At 36.3% G+C, this 18219-nt stretch overlaps 1 protein-coding gene across 3 annotated transcripts in view; it reads right to left on the bottom strand.

The window, feature by feature from the left end:
- Nucleotides 1-2276: 2276 nt before the first annotated feature.
- The window catches only part of LOC118828985 (minichromosome maintenance complex binding protein), a 34236-nt gene continuing 18293 nt past the window's right edge, over nt 2277-18219 (bottom strand). For all 3 annotated transcript variants that reach the window (XM_036735905.1, XM_036735906.1, XM_036735907.1), the window contains exons 7-16: nt 17257-17408; nt 16016-16116; nt 13661-13830; nt 12851-12974; nt 12217-12334; nt 9154-9319; nt 6981-7114; nt 3577-3741; nt 3198-3286; nt 2277-2703 (exon numbers count right to left, since the gene is read on the bottom strand). In XM_036735905.1, coding sequence (XP_036591800.1) covers nt 2577-2703; nt 3198-3286; nt 3577-3741; nt 6981-7114; nt 9154-9319; nt 12217-12334; nt 12851-12974; nt 13661-13830; nt 16016-16116; nt 17257-17408 — 1346 coding nt within the window. In that variant the 3' untranslated portion in view covers nt 2277-2576. The remainder of the gene's footprint in view (nt 2704-3197; nt 3287-3576; nt 3742-6980; nt 7115-9153; nt 9320-12216; nt 12335-12850; nt 12975-13660; nt 13831-16015; nt 16117-17256; nt 17409-18219) is intronic.

Here is an 18219-nt window from a genome sequence, read left to right as displayed (position 1 = left end):
TTTGAGATTTGCCAGGTTTCTCAGGTTCACTTACTAGGATAGTAATTTGATTTCCTTCCAACTAAAATTTTATCCCAAACTAGGAAGAATGCTTTTTTTTCTTCTTGAAATGGAAAATGAAGCACCCTACTTTTATGTAATATAGATGGACAAAAGCCGAAGTTCAACACTTAAAAGATTTGCGTTGTGTGTGCATCTTATGTGTGTGTATTCTTATTTGATATTCATTCAGGTTTCTTTCGAGTTCAAGCTACATTTACTGAAATACTAGCACTTCCTATACTTGGCCCAGCAACTCCCATAGTTTCAATCGTAGCAATGCCCATACAATGTCTAATACCCACAGCAATGTCCCTAGCTTTTCCTCAGAGCCTCAAACAACTGCTTCCTGATCATTCCTTTCTATTGAGGGGTCTTGCCACCCCCTCACACTCTACATGTCCCAGACCTATTGCTCTCCACTAACTTACCCCACCATCTTCTAGACTCATTCGCATCTTTATCCTTTCTTCCTTTTCATTCACACACAGTATCACAAAGAATAAATCCTACGAGGGGGCTTCAAGTATTTGAATTCATTGTTCAGAATTATGGGAATTGATTCCAGCTCAATGGAAATATGCAGTGTGAATTAGAATAATGACCACTTCCCAGGATTATTTGTACTTACAGCCAGCTATAATTTCCAGGGAAGAGGCACCTGGGACAGCAGAGAGTGGGTCATGCAGGAGATATCATAAGCTAAGGTTTAAATGAAAGTAGCAATTAAATAAGGTGGGGACAAGAAAAGGGTAAATGCAAGTCATGCAAGATGCTTGTGGAAAGGTACAGAGGGAAACAGCAAGCAGACCTGTTGAATTGGGATGTGGAGAATCATGTGATTAAAAAAAAACTAGACTTTCAGAACCAGTGAAAGGCTCTACTGCCCAACAGGAATTTTTATATATTTTATCTTAGAAAACAGTAGAGCTCTACTTCAGCTTTTTGAGCCAAGGAATGACCTATATGCTTTAGAGAGAGGAAAGAAAATGCAGAACTAGGAGGTTATTGCAGTAGTACAGGCAAGAAGTGATGAGCATAAACTAGCATGGTAACATGGTAGCATGTAAGAAAGAGGCTAGAAGCAAGAAATGAATCTCTTAAGATGGGGCAACTAGACATAGAAAGGGTGGGCAGAGTTCCAAGGAGAGCTCCTTGCTTGCTCAAGTTTCTAGGATTTGGCCAAGTGTACGTGCACCTCTGTTCTCATTCTTGTGCTGCTCTCTTGGTCCGCCATGGTTGGAATGGCTCTCCCACAAATCCTAGGACATGCCCTCACCACCTTCCTCCCCTCCCCCATTTAAACTTCAGGTTTTTCCTGGCATAGCTAAGAAATTTCCTTTACACTAGGTCTCCATGTTTTTACCTTTTATTAGATTGTAGGGTGCTGGGTCAGCATCCTCTTTGTGTCCCTAGCACCTGGCAGTCTTCTACTTAGATTTTTGTAATTCAGGGGGAAGGAGGAGGCTGTTTTTGCAGATCAAATAAACAAGTTAGTGGGATGCCCCTGTCTTGAAACATACATACCATATATATAAATACATACCATAGCTTTATTCACCCTCACAGGCTGGCAATGAAAGTCTGTGCCACACTTATATCTACCTAAAACTTAACTGAGAACTTTATTCATTTCTGTGGAGGGTAAAACAAACCTAAGGGGCTAGTATACTGTCAAAGCTCCTCAAGGCAATTCTTCAAAGAATGAAACAAAATAAATATTAAGACTAGTTTGTTATAAAAATGCTTTAGGAACACACCAATCTGTAGCATATCCAAATTAAATTCTATCAAGATTTTACTGTAACTATCAAAATAACCAAGGTAAATAACCAAGATTCTGCAATTTAGCATAGAATTAGGGGAAAAATAGAAGTAACAAAGGAGTTTGGGAAAATCATTTGATGGGCCAAGTTGAATACGAAAGTTCTAAGTTCTAAAGGTGTTCTAAATGCAATCTTAAAATATATATGATACACATGTACACACACACACACACACACACACACACACGGCTCTAATTCTCTTGAAATTAAAAGCAGGTCCCCTTAATCTAAACAAACTTAACCTCTGTGTTAGAACAGAAGATAGTTGGGAAAAAAGCTTTTACAGTGTGAAGAGTCCAATAATGTAGTTATTCAAACCTATTTCATTTTCTCAATCCACCCTCCACGGAAATAGTCCTTGAAGGCAAGGTGACAATGTAGTTAATGCTTTAAAAAAAGTATAATCAGCAGTATTACCAATATTAAATCTTTAATATCAAATAATTTGCACAGTTACCAGTTTAATTACAAAAAAACTTCAAAAGCTTCATAAAATCAGTAAGTTTAAAAGAAGGCCTTACTGAACACCATATAAACTTCAGTTGTTTTCAGGCATGATTTGGATTTCAAGGAAAAGTCATTTGTTTTGATACAAATAATCTACAAAACAATATGGTATAAATGATATTTCAATTTTACAATAATCTTGTTGCAGTTTGCACGTTACTTTTCATAATCTGTTAAACTAAAGTAAAAGAAAGAAAAAAAAATTTAAAGTTCATTTCCATTAACACATTTCTGTTGTTGAAGCCTGGTTTTTCGTAAAGACTCCAGTTGCTTTGCTCGTAGCCACCTCTCTCTTGACAGTGTTGTCTGTCCAGCACTTAGAGACAAGAACCTGTGTGAAATACAAAAACCAATGAGGACAGTGATAAATAGACCTAATGCACCTTATCCAAACATGGTAGATCTGGAACGGACCACAGAGCCCAGGTAGTGCAGATGTAATCTAACGAAGAGATGGCTCCTGAGCACAGAAAAGCTGAGGCTGGAATCTAAGTGTCTTGAACACATATTAATGTCCCACATATAGAAACGTAGCCTGACAGGTGAGTTTTTACTCCCTAATAGCCATATACACCTATAAAAGCTAAAGATCATGTTACTGTTCCTTGGCTTTAAGGACTTTATAAAGCATGTATTTTTTTCTTAATGGCTCATCAAAACATCTAACTTTAGCCACCATAACAAAAAATATTTAAAAAAAAAATTTTATTTAGTTTTCAGCATTGATTTTCACAAAAGTTTGAATTACAAATTTTCTCCCCATTTCAACAAAAAATATTAAAAAGAGAAAATTGTTCCTAATTTGTTAAAGTGAGTGATAATTACCTAGCTACAACCAGTAATCGATGGAGGTCATCAGCTGTTATGCTTTGCGGATCATTCTTGCGCATTTCAACAAAGTCATCCTCAACTGCCTATATTAAAATATCAAATATTAAAATAAAATATAATGAGGAAGCTAAAGCATATCAAGGTAAAGTGACTTGCCCAAAGCCACATAAATCATCTTGGATTTAAGTATTTCCTAATCTGATATTTCTGACTTCTTACAGAACCCATTTCCATTTCCCCACTTCATCCCCCCAATTTTGTATCCCTAACATTGCTACCTTGCACATATGTACTTAATTAAAAAACCAAACAAAACCAAACCTAAAATCAAAAGTGCCAACTATTAAAAAAGTAGACCCCGTCGTAAACATACCTTGGTTACCTCATCAGATATGCTATAGTCCAACAATCGCAAAAGAGTCAGATAAATGCGGAATTTATTCAAGACAGAAGGAAGTACTGCTGTGAGAAGACTGCTCATATATTCTTCCATATTTGGTGGAATTATTTGTGGTTGTAAGTGGACTTGGCAATCTGACTATTAAGAAAAGCAAAATATGATTATTTCCAAGTTTCTAAACAAACTGTCAAAAGGATTTGAATGTTTCTGGTTGCAATATGGGTACTAACTTTTGTTAAAGGCAAAAGTGTTGTTATTAAATAAATTGATAAATTTTCAATAAAGAATACGGTTGAATCATAATCTTAGGAAAGGTTACTAAAATCAGACTAAGATACAAATTTAGAAGGAAAAAGGTGGTTGTGTTTTAAAAAAAAAAATTCTCGAATAGGTTTTGCATTGAAGGGGTTCCAAAATTCTGAGCCAAGTAAAAGTCATGAGGAGACTATTACTGCTTAAAGAAATGTTCCCTTGAAGTCAGTATAAGGCAGCTTGGGATTACTGAAAATGCTGTGCAATTTCCCAAACGCAAACTAACCTAATTTCATCTGTAATGTCTGCCCAAGATAACATTTACAGTGAACTAACCCACTACATGAGAAAATCTGGAACATCCCATTCTTCATGCCCATAATTTTCTTCTTACATGGATGGCTAGTCTGACACCTAGTGGCCATGCATCCTATGGAGAAGACCTAAAGCTCAATAGGATCAGCATGAACAGAGAGCCACCTGCAGAACCTGACTATCCAGGTGCTTCTTTGTCCAGGTGGATTCTCAGGATATGCTCCTTAGATACTAGAGAATACCTAGAGTGAGCACTTGATCATTCTGTGTTCTGCTGTCATTGATACTTAAGTCACTCAGAACTAAGTTATCTCTGCAGTTCCACCTATCAAGGAATTTTATATCATCTTAACATATTCATGAACGGAAATTTTGTAGGAGGGATATTTCCCCCCATTCCCAAAGGGCTATTTTCTTGAGTCAGATGCCCTTTTTTGGATAGCCATCATAAGATACATGGCATGATCTTTTCCAGTCGCTTCACTAACTTAAAATCGGCCAGTTCTCTCCTTGCTTACATGAAAGACAACCCTTGATATGTATGTACATGAATCATTCTCACAAGAATCTTACAAAGATGGAACAGTAGCCATTTGGGCTCAGCAGTTACCATTACCTTTTCTTTTGGTTGTAATTCTGCCTGTAACATTTTCCATTCTTTTGGAATAAGAGCTAACATTTGATAAAATGCTTTAATGTTGGCAATCTTGTCTTTAAGACGAGGAAAAGCTATCCATAAGCTGGACAGCTGTATGGGTTGGAAAACTGCAGGAATCTATGTAACTGGCAGGAAGGTTAACTATAGTTCACAGATTTATAGCCTAGGCAAAGATGAGAGCTTTCAGTGCTGCTGAGACCTTGGACAAAGAACACAAAAGGTTTCTCTTTCTCTCTCCTTCCCTCCCTGAATCAAAAACTGTATTGTTTCTGTTAAACACAAGAAGACCGGTACAAAATGTCACTTCTTGCCTGTCTTGTTAGGTATCTCCAGAGGGGCCATGTTGTCTATCACACAAGTATAGCCTAAGAAATTATTACCCTTTTAAATTTGCACCTGTCTTATTTCTTGTATACTTCAATCGGACACTTCCTTTATAGATCATATCCAAAATAATCTTCGCTTCGCTGAGTTTTTCCTTCTCTGCCTCTCTCCTGTCCCCTTGATGTAGGGAGTCAGGGAGGGAAGGAGAAAGAGGAAACCTTTTGTGTTCTTTGTCCTCTGACACAGAGGGAACAGCCATTCCAAGGTCTCAACAGCACTGAAAGCTCTCATCTTTGCCTAGGCTATAAATCTATGAACTATAGTTAACCTTCCTGCCAGTTACATAGATTCCTGCAGTTTTCCAACCCATACAGCTGTCCTACACAGATTTTCTCTCCCTAATTACTGTTCAGTGTAGATAGTAGAAAGAGTACTAGATGTGGAGTCAAAGACTCTGGGTTTGACTCTTAACTGAGCCTGTTTCCTCATCAATAAAATGAGGGAGGTTGGACTCAATGATTTCTAAGGTGAGTCTAAACTTGGCAGTTCCACTGTCATCACTGAGAATAGATCAGTGGAACAACCATTCCATTTTATGTCTATTTGTTCTCTTCTCAGTTTCATGTATACGTTTTTTCAAGATGATCTGGCTTAATGAAGTTTCTCAAGTTCTGTGTAAATATCCCCCTCCACTACTTTTTTTTTTTTAAAGACTTTTGTGCTTTGCTCATTCTCTTCCACATATCCCCCTCCATAACTCTTTCACCAGTAAACTTGTGTTCTAACCTAGTTTTGCCATCGGCTATCATGTCTCTGTTGGCTAGAAGATAGAGCATATTAAGGAGGTGCTTCCTGGCCTAGAAAGCATGAAAATCCCTACTATATATCTATAGCAGAAGCACTGGAAATTCACAGGAAAAGTTAATTCAAGAGCAGAACCAACAATGACATTTAACTAATATTTTATTTCCCTTTCATAGAATTTAGGAGAACATTTCTAGGAGTACTTGGAATGGCTTAGGTCTCTTAAGGCTCAGGCCTCTGAAGCTAGCTCTTTTTCCCTGAACAAAAGGATCCACAATTATTCTAGTGACCTCAGAACTCTATCAAAGTAAAATAGTTGGTATACCTAAATATAACTATTGATGGCTGCTTTTTTTTGCCCTAAAAATCTCGAGACTGACTTAACATTTCCTAACTCCCACTTCCTTAGTTTATTCAAAGCTTGGATTTAGTACTAGTTGGAAAAAAAGGCTACACATGAAAGGCTACATGAAAGTTGACACTTTCATGGCAGCTCTAATAATACTTCATATTTTACTGGAAGACCAATAAAAATAATTATCAGGTCTAAAGATATTTAAAAGTAACTTCACTAGCTGAGATATAATATAGGAGGCAAAATCCTGACCAAAACTCCTAAAGGTAGCAATTAACATAAAGGTGTTAATTAGGCAACATCAATTGAGAAAAACAATCATATGAAACAGGGGAAGGGCTGATAACTTTTTAAAACACCTATAATTTTGGCTCAGGTTGAAAATAGCTTTTTCTTTTGATTAATAATAATATTACACAACTGGACAGTTCTAAACTTCTTGTTATAAAACCTCTTCTGAACAATGTATGTGAAAGTTATTATGAAGTGATATAAAAATGTTATTTGTATATTTAAAATGATTCTACTGCCTGAATAAACAGCAAATAACTTTCTTAGGTACATGTGGGGGAAAAAATGAGTGTTAAGAAACAGAAGAAGAAAATGTATACTTTTTATTCACACAACTGTCAGTATAATTTCCCTCCATCCAAAAATCCCTCAACGTACCGGGAGGAGTGATTTGCCCTCTGAAGTAATGAGTACATTAATATTGCAGGGGAATTCCATTTGGTGATAATTAAAGTCATAATCCACCTTCTGCCAAGTTATTAGGTTGCCCAGTGCTGTTACATTATGGACTCCTAATAAAAGAGAAGAATTTTTTTGATTCTTTGATGTTCATTACCTATGCAAATTATGCATAAATAGTACACGAACTACCTATGCAATGTTTCACTGATTTATAAATTAGACAATAGGATTTTACCGCACTGTTTAATGAAAGAAGAAACATTAATAAATGCTTGCTGACTGACTGACATTATAGACCCAGTCATCGAGCAAGAGGAAATGTCATTAAAAACAAAATACAACAAACCAAGTTAGAGGCTTTTCCAATAAGATCAAAGATAAAGCAATGCTGTCCCTTATCCCCACTATTATTTAACATAATGCTAGAAATGCTGGCTATAGCAAGAAGACAAGAAAAAGAAATTTATATAATAAAGAGAAAAAGAGGAAACAAAATTATCACTTTTGTAGATATGATGGTTTACTCAGAGAAACACTGAAAGTCAATTAAAAATTAACTGAAATTAACTAAAGCAAATTTGCAAGATAAAAAATTAATACACATAAATAGCAGCATTTCTGTATATTATCAATGAAATCCAGCAGGAAGAAAGAGAAATTTCATTTAAAATAACTGCAGAATATATAAAATATTTGGGAATCTACATACACAGAACTATATGGATATACTAGAACAACATTCTTTATGGCAGATCTGCACAACTCAGTAGCAGGTAGGGGCCAAAATTAAAATAGACTTCTTTGGGCCACAGATAGGTTAGACTAAAGACAGACTGATGAAGACTGGTTGTTACAGGACATGTGACAAACAGAAGAGTGCTGCCCGAAATCCTTTGGTGCAATTGGCTCAAGGACCATATGTTGTGTAGGCCTGCTTTATGGAAATAAAGACAGATCTAAACAACTAGAGAAATATGAATTACTCATGGGTAGCTTGTCCCAATATGAGAGAAACGACAATAACACCTAAATTAATTTATTTAGTGTCATTCCAAATTACCAAAAAATTACTCGATAGCTAGGAAAAAAACAGTAAAATTCACCTGGAGGAACAATAGGTCAAGGTTCTCAAGCGAAACAATGAAAAAAAGTGGGAAGGAAGGGAGCCTAACAGTATCATATTACCAATTATACTTCAAATTAGTAATCATCAAAATGGGTTAAAAAACTAAGGTCAATTAGTGGAACGTAAAACTAAAGACCCCAGCTACTGGGGTCAGAACTCAGTTTTCTACAAAAACTGCTGGGAAAACTGGAAAGCAGGTTAGACCAACCTCTCCCACCACATACTAAGACAAGGTCCAAATGAATACATGACTAAATACATAAAAAACTAGAGGAACAGAGAAGGAAGTACCTTTTGTAACTATGGAGAAGGGAAGAGTTGATGACCAAAATGGAAGAGAGGATCACAGAAGATAAAATAGACAATTTTGGTTATACAATATAATAAAATTTTTGCATAAATAAAACCAATGTAACTAAAATTAGAAGTGAAGCAGGTAACTGGGAAAAATTCATGGTACAGGGAGAGAATAGGCGGCAGCATATTACCAACAAAGAAATCTTATGTGCTATACTAGTAATCCTTGCGGTGTCAAGAGGCCTTTCCCCAAAGTTTTATATGAGGACATGGACAAGAGCAGAGCACAGGATGAGAAGGTGTAGATGGGTTGTGATCTACACTGTCAGAAAAACTAACCACACTGATGAAGATCACAGAGACACTGAAGTCTTCTTTCAGATGATGAGATGTACTGCAAACTCAATGAGAGATAATACAGAATTGTTTTACCAGACTTTTTACATTTGAAAACCATTGGGAGCACACTAAACTCATTGTAAATGTTCCAGCATGAGTTGCTTTAGGCTACATACTCACTCTTCACTACTCAATCACAAACTACCTTCTCTATCTTTTTCTCCCCAGTAATTGCATAAAATGTAGCATCTAAAAAAGATGAGTTTTTAAAACTTTAAATAGTCAGGTTTCTATCTTGAAAAGTTGCTGTGATTAATTCAAAAAAGAATAACTAAGACTAGCTATAATTGTATACCAACAATGCAGAGACAATATACATATGCTTACCTGGGGTGTCAAGCTGTCCTTGCTCAAGAGGAGTCTCATCTATCACAAGGGAAGTATTATTAGACAGTTGCAAGATTCCACTGACCAAGCGATTAGCTGTGTAATCCTTGTGAGGAATTAATTTCAAGAGGTTCATATTCTCTATTGTCATCTGCAGACGGAAAGACTTGGAAAAAAGAAAAAGTTTACTAAGAAAGGGAAAAAATCCCTCAGCTTCTAGACAATTTATAATCAGGATTCAACATATTGCTTCTTATGGGCAGTTGGGCACAATGATCCTAGGATGAGCTTAATAGTACAGATCTGTCACTGGGGAACAATTTTCTTAGCTGTTGAGTAATCCAGGCCTAAATAGTACACACACTACTTTATTTGGAATTGGACTGTAAAAATTAACTTGGAGGGTAGTTTTTAATTCACCAGTGAATAAAAAGCCACTTGATAAATGAGCTACACATACACTATATGTTATCTGGAAAATTTAACTACTCTTTTAAGCAACCACAAGTACACTCTCATCTTAGATGTAAGAGGAAAAATAACCACTTTTATTTCACTAATTAAAGCCAAAAGTCCAACTTCAATGTGCACCCTTAATTTCAAAACAGCATGCATAACTTGTCCTCCAAAAAAGAAACAGCAAAACCTACAAAGACTCCAACTAGGACCTGCACGCCTACAGATACAATCAGATGGTTGTCTGAAGCACTCTTCTATCCAGCTGAGTGCTACTATTTCCTCACGAACTGCAGGCATGAGATCCTCACTAACCATGTCTTGATTCTTTATCCCTTTTCCCAAATTCCGTGACATTCCTTGTGTGTTTTCCTCTATCTCCTGGTATCACAATAATATTTTCATAAGCCACATTCCACCAGTTAACCCCAGAATACCTTTTATCTCTGACATCTTCCTTCTGTGGGAAAAGGCTCAATACCTCCAGGGAAGCTTTATTAGGGAATACAAATTAATTTTGAAAAGATAACTGTCATTCTGACAGAAAAAAAAAAGACACTGAAGCAATGTTGTTTTCATGGAAAAAACACAAGTCTGAATCAAGATACTGGGGTCCTAATCTTGACCGTGCCCCAAATGAGCTCCACTGCTTAACCTTTCTACCACTGCATTTACATCTAGAAAGTGGTGATAGTAATACCTGCTCCACCCAACAGGACTAATGTAAAGAACAAATAAAAGCGCAAAAAATTTCTGAAAGAGTAACAAGGAGAGAAAGATCAGCTATAAGGGGAAATTGTTCTAATAAGCTGAAAAGGTTTATAGTACTGTCCCCAATATGAGTCTCTGCTATATGCAAAGTGGCCTAGTTAGGCATGGAGGTTCATCACCAGAAGGGTGTCCCGAAGACTCAGGATAGAATAAATGAGGTTGACATATACTTTGATACTATCAGTATAAATGTAGATATAGGAGAGATGATAAAAATGTTTGCAAAATAAGACTTGATATTCAGAAATGAAAAATGCCAAAGTCTCATCAGATTTAGAAGTCTCATGCCTATATGTCATGAGTGCTTTCTACAAGAAAAGTTTCCGAAGGCCCTAGACATGGTAAGCACTGAACATCACAAAAAATGAAATGAAGTATAACAAAAATAACAAGAGACACTGGCTAGTGTTTAAAGTTAGCAAAAACACTTTATACACACTTCATTTATCCTTACAACAACGATGTGGAGTTCAGGTATTATTTAATCTCAATTTAACAGGTGGGGAAACGGGTTCAGAGACATTCAGGTTCCAAGTCCCACATTCTTTCCACCATATCGTACCATTTCCATATGGGAGTTACATTGTCTATGTGGAGACTAACTGGTTAGAGCAAAGGGGAAATTCAATACCAAACCTAATAGAAGAAGACATTCACAATGTCTCTCAGCCAATCTATTTAGAAAAACGGGAAATGGATAAAAATTACTAACCATAATTATCATAATTTTACTTAGTTAACTTTAACTGAAGTAAAGTCATGACAATGAAGAGATTAAAACTCCTTTGAAAGAAGTTATGCTAAAGAATGAAAGCAGATCAAAAGCCCACTGCCTCATACGACAGAAAAAGCATCAGAGGGGAATTCTACCGACACAATTCTTGGCATGAGCCCCAACTAAGCCAGATTACCTCCAGAGCACTTGCAGATGACAAAATCATAATTACAGAACTTGAAGCAACTTGAGGAAACATTTGGTATAGCCCCCTCATTTTATGTTCTGGAAAACAGGCCTGGTGAGGTGAAGTGATTTGCCCAAAGTCACACAGGTGCTAAGTCTCAGAAGTATTTCAACCTGGGTTGACTCCAGAGCCAATGCTCCTTCCACTAAGCCACCCTGACTACTCTGGATGAAGGCAACAAATGAACATGAAATGGGGCAAAAGTCTGGGCACCAATGAGATTGTGGACCTTTTGCGGTATCAAAATTTATTATTAGTCACCTACTTAGTAAGAGGTTACTCTGTGTGTGTGTATGAAAACATAGTTCAATACGCATATGCATACAAAGAAAATGAAGCAATCTGAGAAAGAATGGAGCTGGAATGGACTTCAGATTATTCAATTCATGCTCATTTTATGGATGAGGTCTAGAAAAGGAGTTTGGCATGCCCAATGTAACACAGTTAATGATAGACATAAAACTCAGGTCTTCTGATTCTCGGTTTAGTATCTTTTATCACACTATGTTATTGAATACTTAACAAATAAAGGTACTCTGCATATCCAAACATATTCTAAACAAGGAAGTAAAACTGTGCTAATTGAGCAAAAAATGTCTACCACCAGTGCCAAAATTTTTTAAAATTATTTTCTGCCTACTGCCCAAGCCTATATTCTCAATCTTAAATTCCAGAGGGAGTTCAGCTTTTAGTTTCATTGAAGAGCTATACAAGGTACTAGAGAAACAAGAAATACTCATTCTAACTTTGGAAAAATTACAATTGTGGCAATTACTGAATCTTAAATATTGGTGTTAAATGGAATACAAAACAAAGCAAGAACTTTCTAAAGTTATGCACAAGTTTGTGAAGTATATATATATACTGATCTTACTGCTGGAACAAGCTGTTGAATAATTTGATAGACGTGTTCCGTGAAGGTACTATTTCGAGGGCAACCACTCAAGTTAACCGTGAATTTTCCTAGAGGAAGAACATCTCTCCTTGTGTATCTGAAAAAGCAAAACCAAAAATTATCAAAAACACTACTAACAAGAAAAAAAATGGCATTTTAATGACAGCACTATTCTCAGCATAATAGGCTATATTTTGGAATGTGTAAGCAGTATGACGAAATAGCTAATTCTCCCATTTTACTCAACTTTGGTCAGATTATGTAATTAGTTTTGAGCTTGAAAATTTAAAAGAGTACATAAACCTAAACTGTGAGGCAGAATGACAGAGGAGTCAGGAAGACCTGGGTTTAAATCTGTCCTCAAATCTATTGGCCGTGTGACCCCAGGCAAGTTACTTAAGCTACGAATGCCCAAGGCAGCTTTATTAACACTTTAAGTTATAGTGACGATCTAAATTGGTAGAGGGAGTTTTCACATTACTGAAATGACATATTTGGTTTCAATAACACTCCCCTCCCCAATCCTAATTTATAATATACATTATCTCAGAAGACATGTTCCTTCTCTAAAGTCCCTTAAATATTCCACTTCATCATTATTTCAACAACTTACACAGTGGAGATGAGATGCAATATAAGGTATTCAGCAGCCAAGCTATCTCCCAAAAGGGCATGGGTAAGGAAGCCAAGTAGTTCTGCTCTCACGGGAGATAATTCTGACATGAAACCTGAAATAACTGAAAGAAAACAGAAAAATTTAAGCCCTATCACTTACTTTCTTCTAATGCATTAAAAAGAAAAGACAGTGACCACAAAGTAAAGAATACAATCTGATATTTTAGTGGTAGAACACAATCCTTGTTTTTTGGCCCTGTGAATTTTGAATCCTTACAATGTAATTTCCACTCACATATGGCTTCTTCCTCAATTTGTCTGTGAAGGAGATCAGTAAAAGTTAAAAAATACAAGCAAAGAAACTCAAGCAAGTGAGTTTGGCTTACTATTGTACTATATTTTTCTCCTAAAAAGTTACGTTTTTAGTGAATATATGACTCATTCTCCTTTAGACTATATTACTATAAATGCAATCATACATCATAAAATTTTCCCCAAAATTGTACATTCTGTCAAAAGCATTTGATGGGTTGTTTACTTTTATCGAACTTGTGTTTTTTCTCCTCTTACTTTTTAATGAGAATTCTTTGTTACAAGAAATGTCTCACTGGATAATTGGGGACGATATACTTGGAAATGAAGAAAGATAAAAAAAAAAACAAAACAAAAAAATTAAATTATTAATTTAAAATAATAAATGCAACCTAAAAAATTTTCCTAGCACTACAATTAACCTAGTTAACAAAATACTATAAAAATGTTATTTTTAAAAGTTTTATGAAGTGCTCATTGTAATTTTTTTACTTACAACTTTTGCTTTCCTCTTCCTTGAGATAGGCAGGCAAGAGTGGATTGATATGCTGCAATTTTTGTGCTAAAATCACATGAATTCTTGGAACTAATGAAGCAGGGGGGCTATGTACTCTTTGTTCTTCTAGGGTATCCATACATTCCATGGGATCCAGTAATGACGAATCCCTGGGATGTTAAAATAAAACTTAATTTTGTAATAAGCATTCCCCAAATAATAACAGAACTCAAGCCAATACTTAATTTTCTCACCTCTAGATGCTCTTCACTTACTTCTCAATATGAATTATAACTATGCAGTTTTTAATTGTAAAATTGGCTAAATCCTTAAAAACTTTCTAAATTAACTTATGATTTTGGCAAATGGGAACTGATATTCTGATAAGGCAATGTTTTTCTTTTGTATGTATTCGTATAAACAAACAGTATCATAAAAACTCATATTAAGGTTGAATTGTTTCAAGATCTAATTTATTATAGTGTTGCACAAAATGTTAATGCTAGTCCTGAACTACTAGTTAAATAACCAAATATACTTGAGAGTGTCTAGGAGAATTTAGCTCTCGATAACTTAGCTTGTGTGTGTGGGGGGGGGGGCGAGATGGTGGCTGGAAAGCAGGGACTTGCTTAAGTTCTTCCCGAAATCTCTCCAAACACCTGTAAAAAGTGGCTCTGAACAAATTCTAGAGCTGCAGAACCCAGCAAATAGCAGAGGGAAGCAGGTCTCCAGCCCAAGACAGCCTGTATGATTGCTGGGAAGGGTCTATCACACTTTGCTGGGAGTGGAGCGCACCCCAGCATGGGCTGTGCCAGGACCAACCAGACTGTGAGTCAGGTGGAGCAGGCCTGAGGACCATGAATCATTGAGCTGTGGCAGTTACCAGACTTCTCAACCCACAAACGCCAAAGGCCACAGAGTAGGTTAGTGGAAAAACTGCTGGATCAGGTTAGAGAGCTATGAGGCCCCAGCCCTGGGGGTGGTGGCGGTGGTGTGGAGGTGGCATGGCGGTGGTGGCAGCAGCAGCAGGAAGCTCCTGCACCTGCTCCAGAGCTCCAGCATCAGCTGCTTCCAGAGTCCCTGGCCACCCAGTGGGAGGAATCAAGGTGGATCAGAATGGGAGTGCAAGGAGCACTTTGCTGGTGCAGAGGAACGTTCTCTTGCTTTGCCCTGCTTGACTCTGGGTCTAGGTCCTGATTTGTGGTTCTTGAGGGAGGAGGAGCACTGGTGTGGCAGAGCTTGCAGTGACAGTGGAGTAGAAGTAGCTCTGAAAACAGCAGCACAGCCACTAAAGCTTGGGACATGCTCTACAAGCAGTCATACCCTGACAAAAAGCTCAAGGGTTAAGTAGTTGGCTGGGAACATGAACAGGCAGTGAAAACAAACTCAGACTACAGAATCCTTTTTTGGTGACAAAGAAGATCAAAACATACAGCCAGAAGTCAACAAAGTCAAAAAGCCTACATCAAAAGCCTCCAAGAAAAATTTGAATTGGTCTTAGGCCATGGAAGAGCTCAAAAAGGACTTGGAAAAGCAGGTAAGAGGAGTAGAGGAAAAATTGGGAACAGAAATGAGAGTGATGCAAGAAAATCATGAAAAACATGTCAATGACTTGCTAAAGGAGACTCAAAAAATTACTGAAGAAAACAGCACCTTAAAAAAACAGACTAACCCAAATGGCAAAAGAGTGTCAAAAAGCCAGAGAAGAATGTTTTGAAAGGCAGAATTAGCCAAATGGAAAAGGAGGTCCAAAAGACCACTGAAGAAAACACCACCTTAAAAATTAGATCGGAGCATGCGGAAGCTAGTGAGTTTATGAGAAATCAAGAAATTTTAAAACAAAACCAAAGAAATGAAAAAATGGAAGACACTGTGAAATATCTCATTGGAAAGACCACTGACCTGGAGAATAGATCCAGGAGAGATAATTTAAAAATTACTGGACTACCTGAAAGTCATGATCAAAAAAAGGGCCTAGACTCATCTTTCAAGAAATTACCAAGGATAATTTAACTTGTGAATTATCCATTCTGCCTCCTTTACTACATTAAACATCGAGGTAATTTTACAATTCCATACAAGCCTCATTAAGGAATAAATGGCCAAGCAAAGGAAAACTGAAATTATGTTATTATTTTCTAATAGCTCTAATAAAAGATTTAGTCTAACATACTAACATTTTATTGCTGTTCTTTATTTAAAAAAAGATTTTTATCCAGTGTCATAGCCTTATGCTTAAAGACATACTCAACATGTCTGAAAACAATTCAAATCCTTTCTGTTGACATGTCAGGTTGCAAATCAGTCATCACAAACCAGAATGCTTAACAAACTTTAAAGAAGAAACATGCTTACCTTTCTTCGTTATTCAATATGCTCAGCACTGGATCTACAGATAAAATTCCATATACCTCAAGAATATCATTCACTTTGAAACAATCCCAGTTTTCATAAACCTGACCAAAAAAATCAGCATGAAATAATCAGTTTCAGGGTTTAATGGTATACCGTGTGAAAATAATTTATCTCCAAATTTGCCTTCTACCCAATAATTGGGGGCCGCAAAAAAAATGACTCATTTCTATCGTGCTTTAATATGGTTTACAACAAAGCACTTCCTTACAACACCCCTGTGAGGTAGGTAATGCAAGGATTATTAGCTAAATTTTACAAAATAGAGGAAATAGGTTCTGAATGATTGCTCATTGTCATCACACAGCTAATAATCACCTTGAGTTAGAATTCACACCCAGGTCAGCTAGAATCCAAGAATCCAACATTATTTCCCATATTCCACACTATCCACTCCCTGGAAAACTCAAATGGCAAGTATTCTTTAATAGTATATGTATGGACATATGTCTTCTTCATAGCCTCTCCTTCCAAAGTGTCATTTTAAAGTCTCATCCTGGCCTTAAGATAACCCTGAGTGCTTGATGGCTAAGCTAGTGGAAAGTCAAGCACTGACAAGTCCTTTCAAAATGGAAAGGCTTCAGGTGCAGGAATGGCAACGAATTGCACATATCTCATCTGGACACTAACCTAGGTGAGTTTGAAGAAGTTAATAACTAGTTAAGAGATACGGTCACAAAGAAATAAATTTTTTTTTCAGGTACAGCCAACTCACCCAAACTACTAATGAATAAAAGAATTACAACCTGCATTAGTAGTTTGCAATACCTGTACTGATAGAGCCAAAGATCCTTTAAGTGTTCCTATTATCTAATGTCAAGAGAATTAGCTAAAACTTTAATCTGATCACTAATTTTCATAATAAAAAAAATCTGCAATATTTTGAAGAAAGCTAATATAGACAAGGTAATGCTTTTATCTCAATTAAAATAGAATGAGTCCCTCTAATGATTTCAGTCACTGCTGGATCTCTTCTCTCACTAAATCACATTTTGGGAAAGAAAAATTTTTCCCCCTAATGTAAGCATCCTAAAGCAGTTAAAATCTGAGATCAATCTGAAATGAAGGAAGAAACTGTCTCAGTCCAGCATCCTCTACTATGCTTGGCATGTTCTTCATTCTAATCCATTAGTATTTATATTGTCTATTTCACGAAGTTAAATGTTCACAAACAGTCTAATTACCTTTACAAGGCATGCAGGGCCTTTCTCTCCTGGCAGTGGAAAATTGAGATCAAGAGGAGGAGTGCAGTTTGGGGAGTTCAATTGTTGCCCAGCAGAAGCCTCAGTTTCTAACCGTTTTGGCTCTCCATACCCATGAAGATCACCAACCTTTCCTAAAATCAAAAGAAATAACTGTACTTTCTAACTCTCCTTGAAGAAGAACAAAACCTCAACAGCCTTATTGGTTTGATTCCTTAACAGACCAATGATGCTTTTCACTGGACAAAACTTAAGTGGTTAATTTTTCAGGGAATAATACAAGCTAATAAAAGCTTTAGTATACTTATGAGGAAGACAACAATAGACTAATTTGCAGAACAAGATAAATTTAAATGTTTCTCCTATCATGAGCTGTACAAACTACAAGAAACTAGGGCATAAACATTTTATGAAACCAGTAAAGTGTAAAGAATAGAGCCAACTGTGATGAAGAAAGAATGTTTTATGGAAAAAGAAATAAAATGCATCTAAAGCAAAACCATTCATCTATTTTAAAAGTCTTTCCTTGAAGTTATTTTATTCGCTAATAACAAAGTGTGTCTTTAACTTCCAGGTACTGGCAAGAATTTATCAATTGATTAATATTCATTAAATGTACTATGTGCCAGGGACGCTAAGCACAAATTATCTTCCAATTAAGTAAAGTTACTTCCATATCCACCAAATGTAAAATTTTTAAGTCTGCCTTTTTATGAAACCAATTTTGCAGAATATTATCCCCAAATTATGAGGCGGCCCATATTAGTGCTACCACACAACTACTTAGAAATGACCTCTTACATTTATATAGTGCATTAATATAAATATATATTTAAAAACTTTCACATTATCTCAGCTGAATGACTAATGGCATGTATACTGCAAAAAAATTTTGAAGTTATACTTCCAAATAATTACTATACATTAAGATAAAATTAATCTAAC

The sequence above is a fragment of the Trichosurus vulpecula genome, chromosome 8, assembly GCF_011100635.1.
Source record: "Trichosurus vulpecula isolate mTriVul1 chromosome 8, mTriVul1.pri, whole genome shotgun sequence".
Taxonomy (NCBI): Eukaryota; Metazoa; Chordata; class Mammalia; order Diprotodontia; family Phalangeridae; genus Trichosurus; species Trichosurus vulpecula.
Note: the sequence above shows the minus strand (reverse complement) of the source record. Positions and strands in the feature narration are given on the sequence as shown.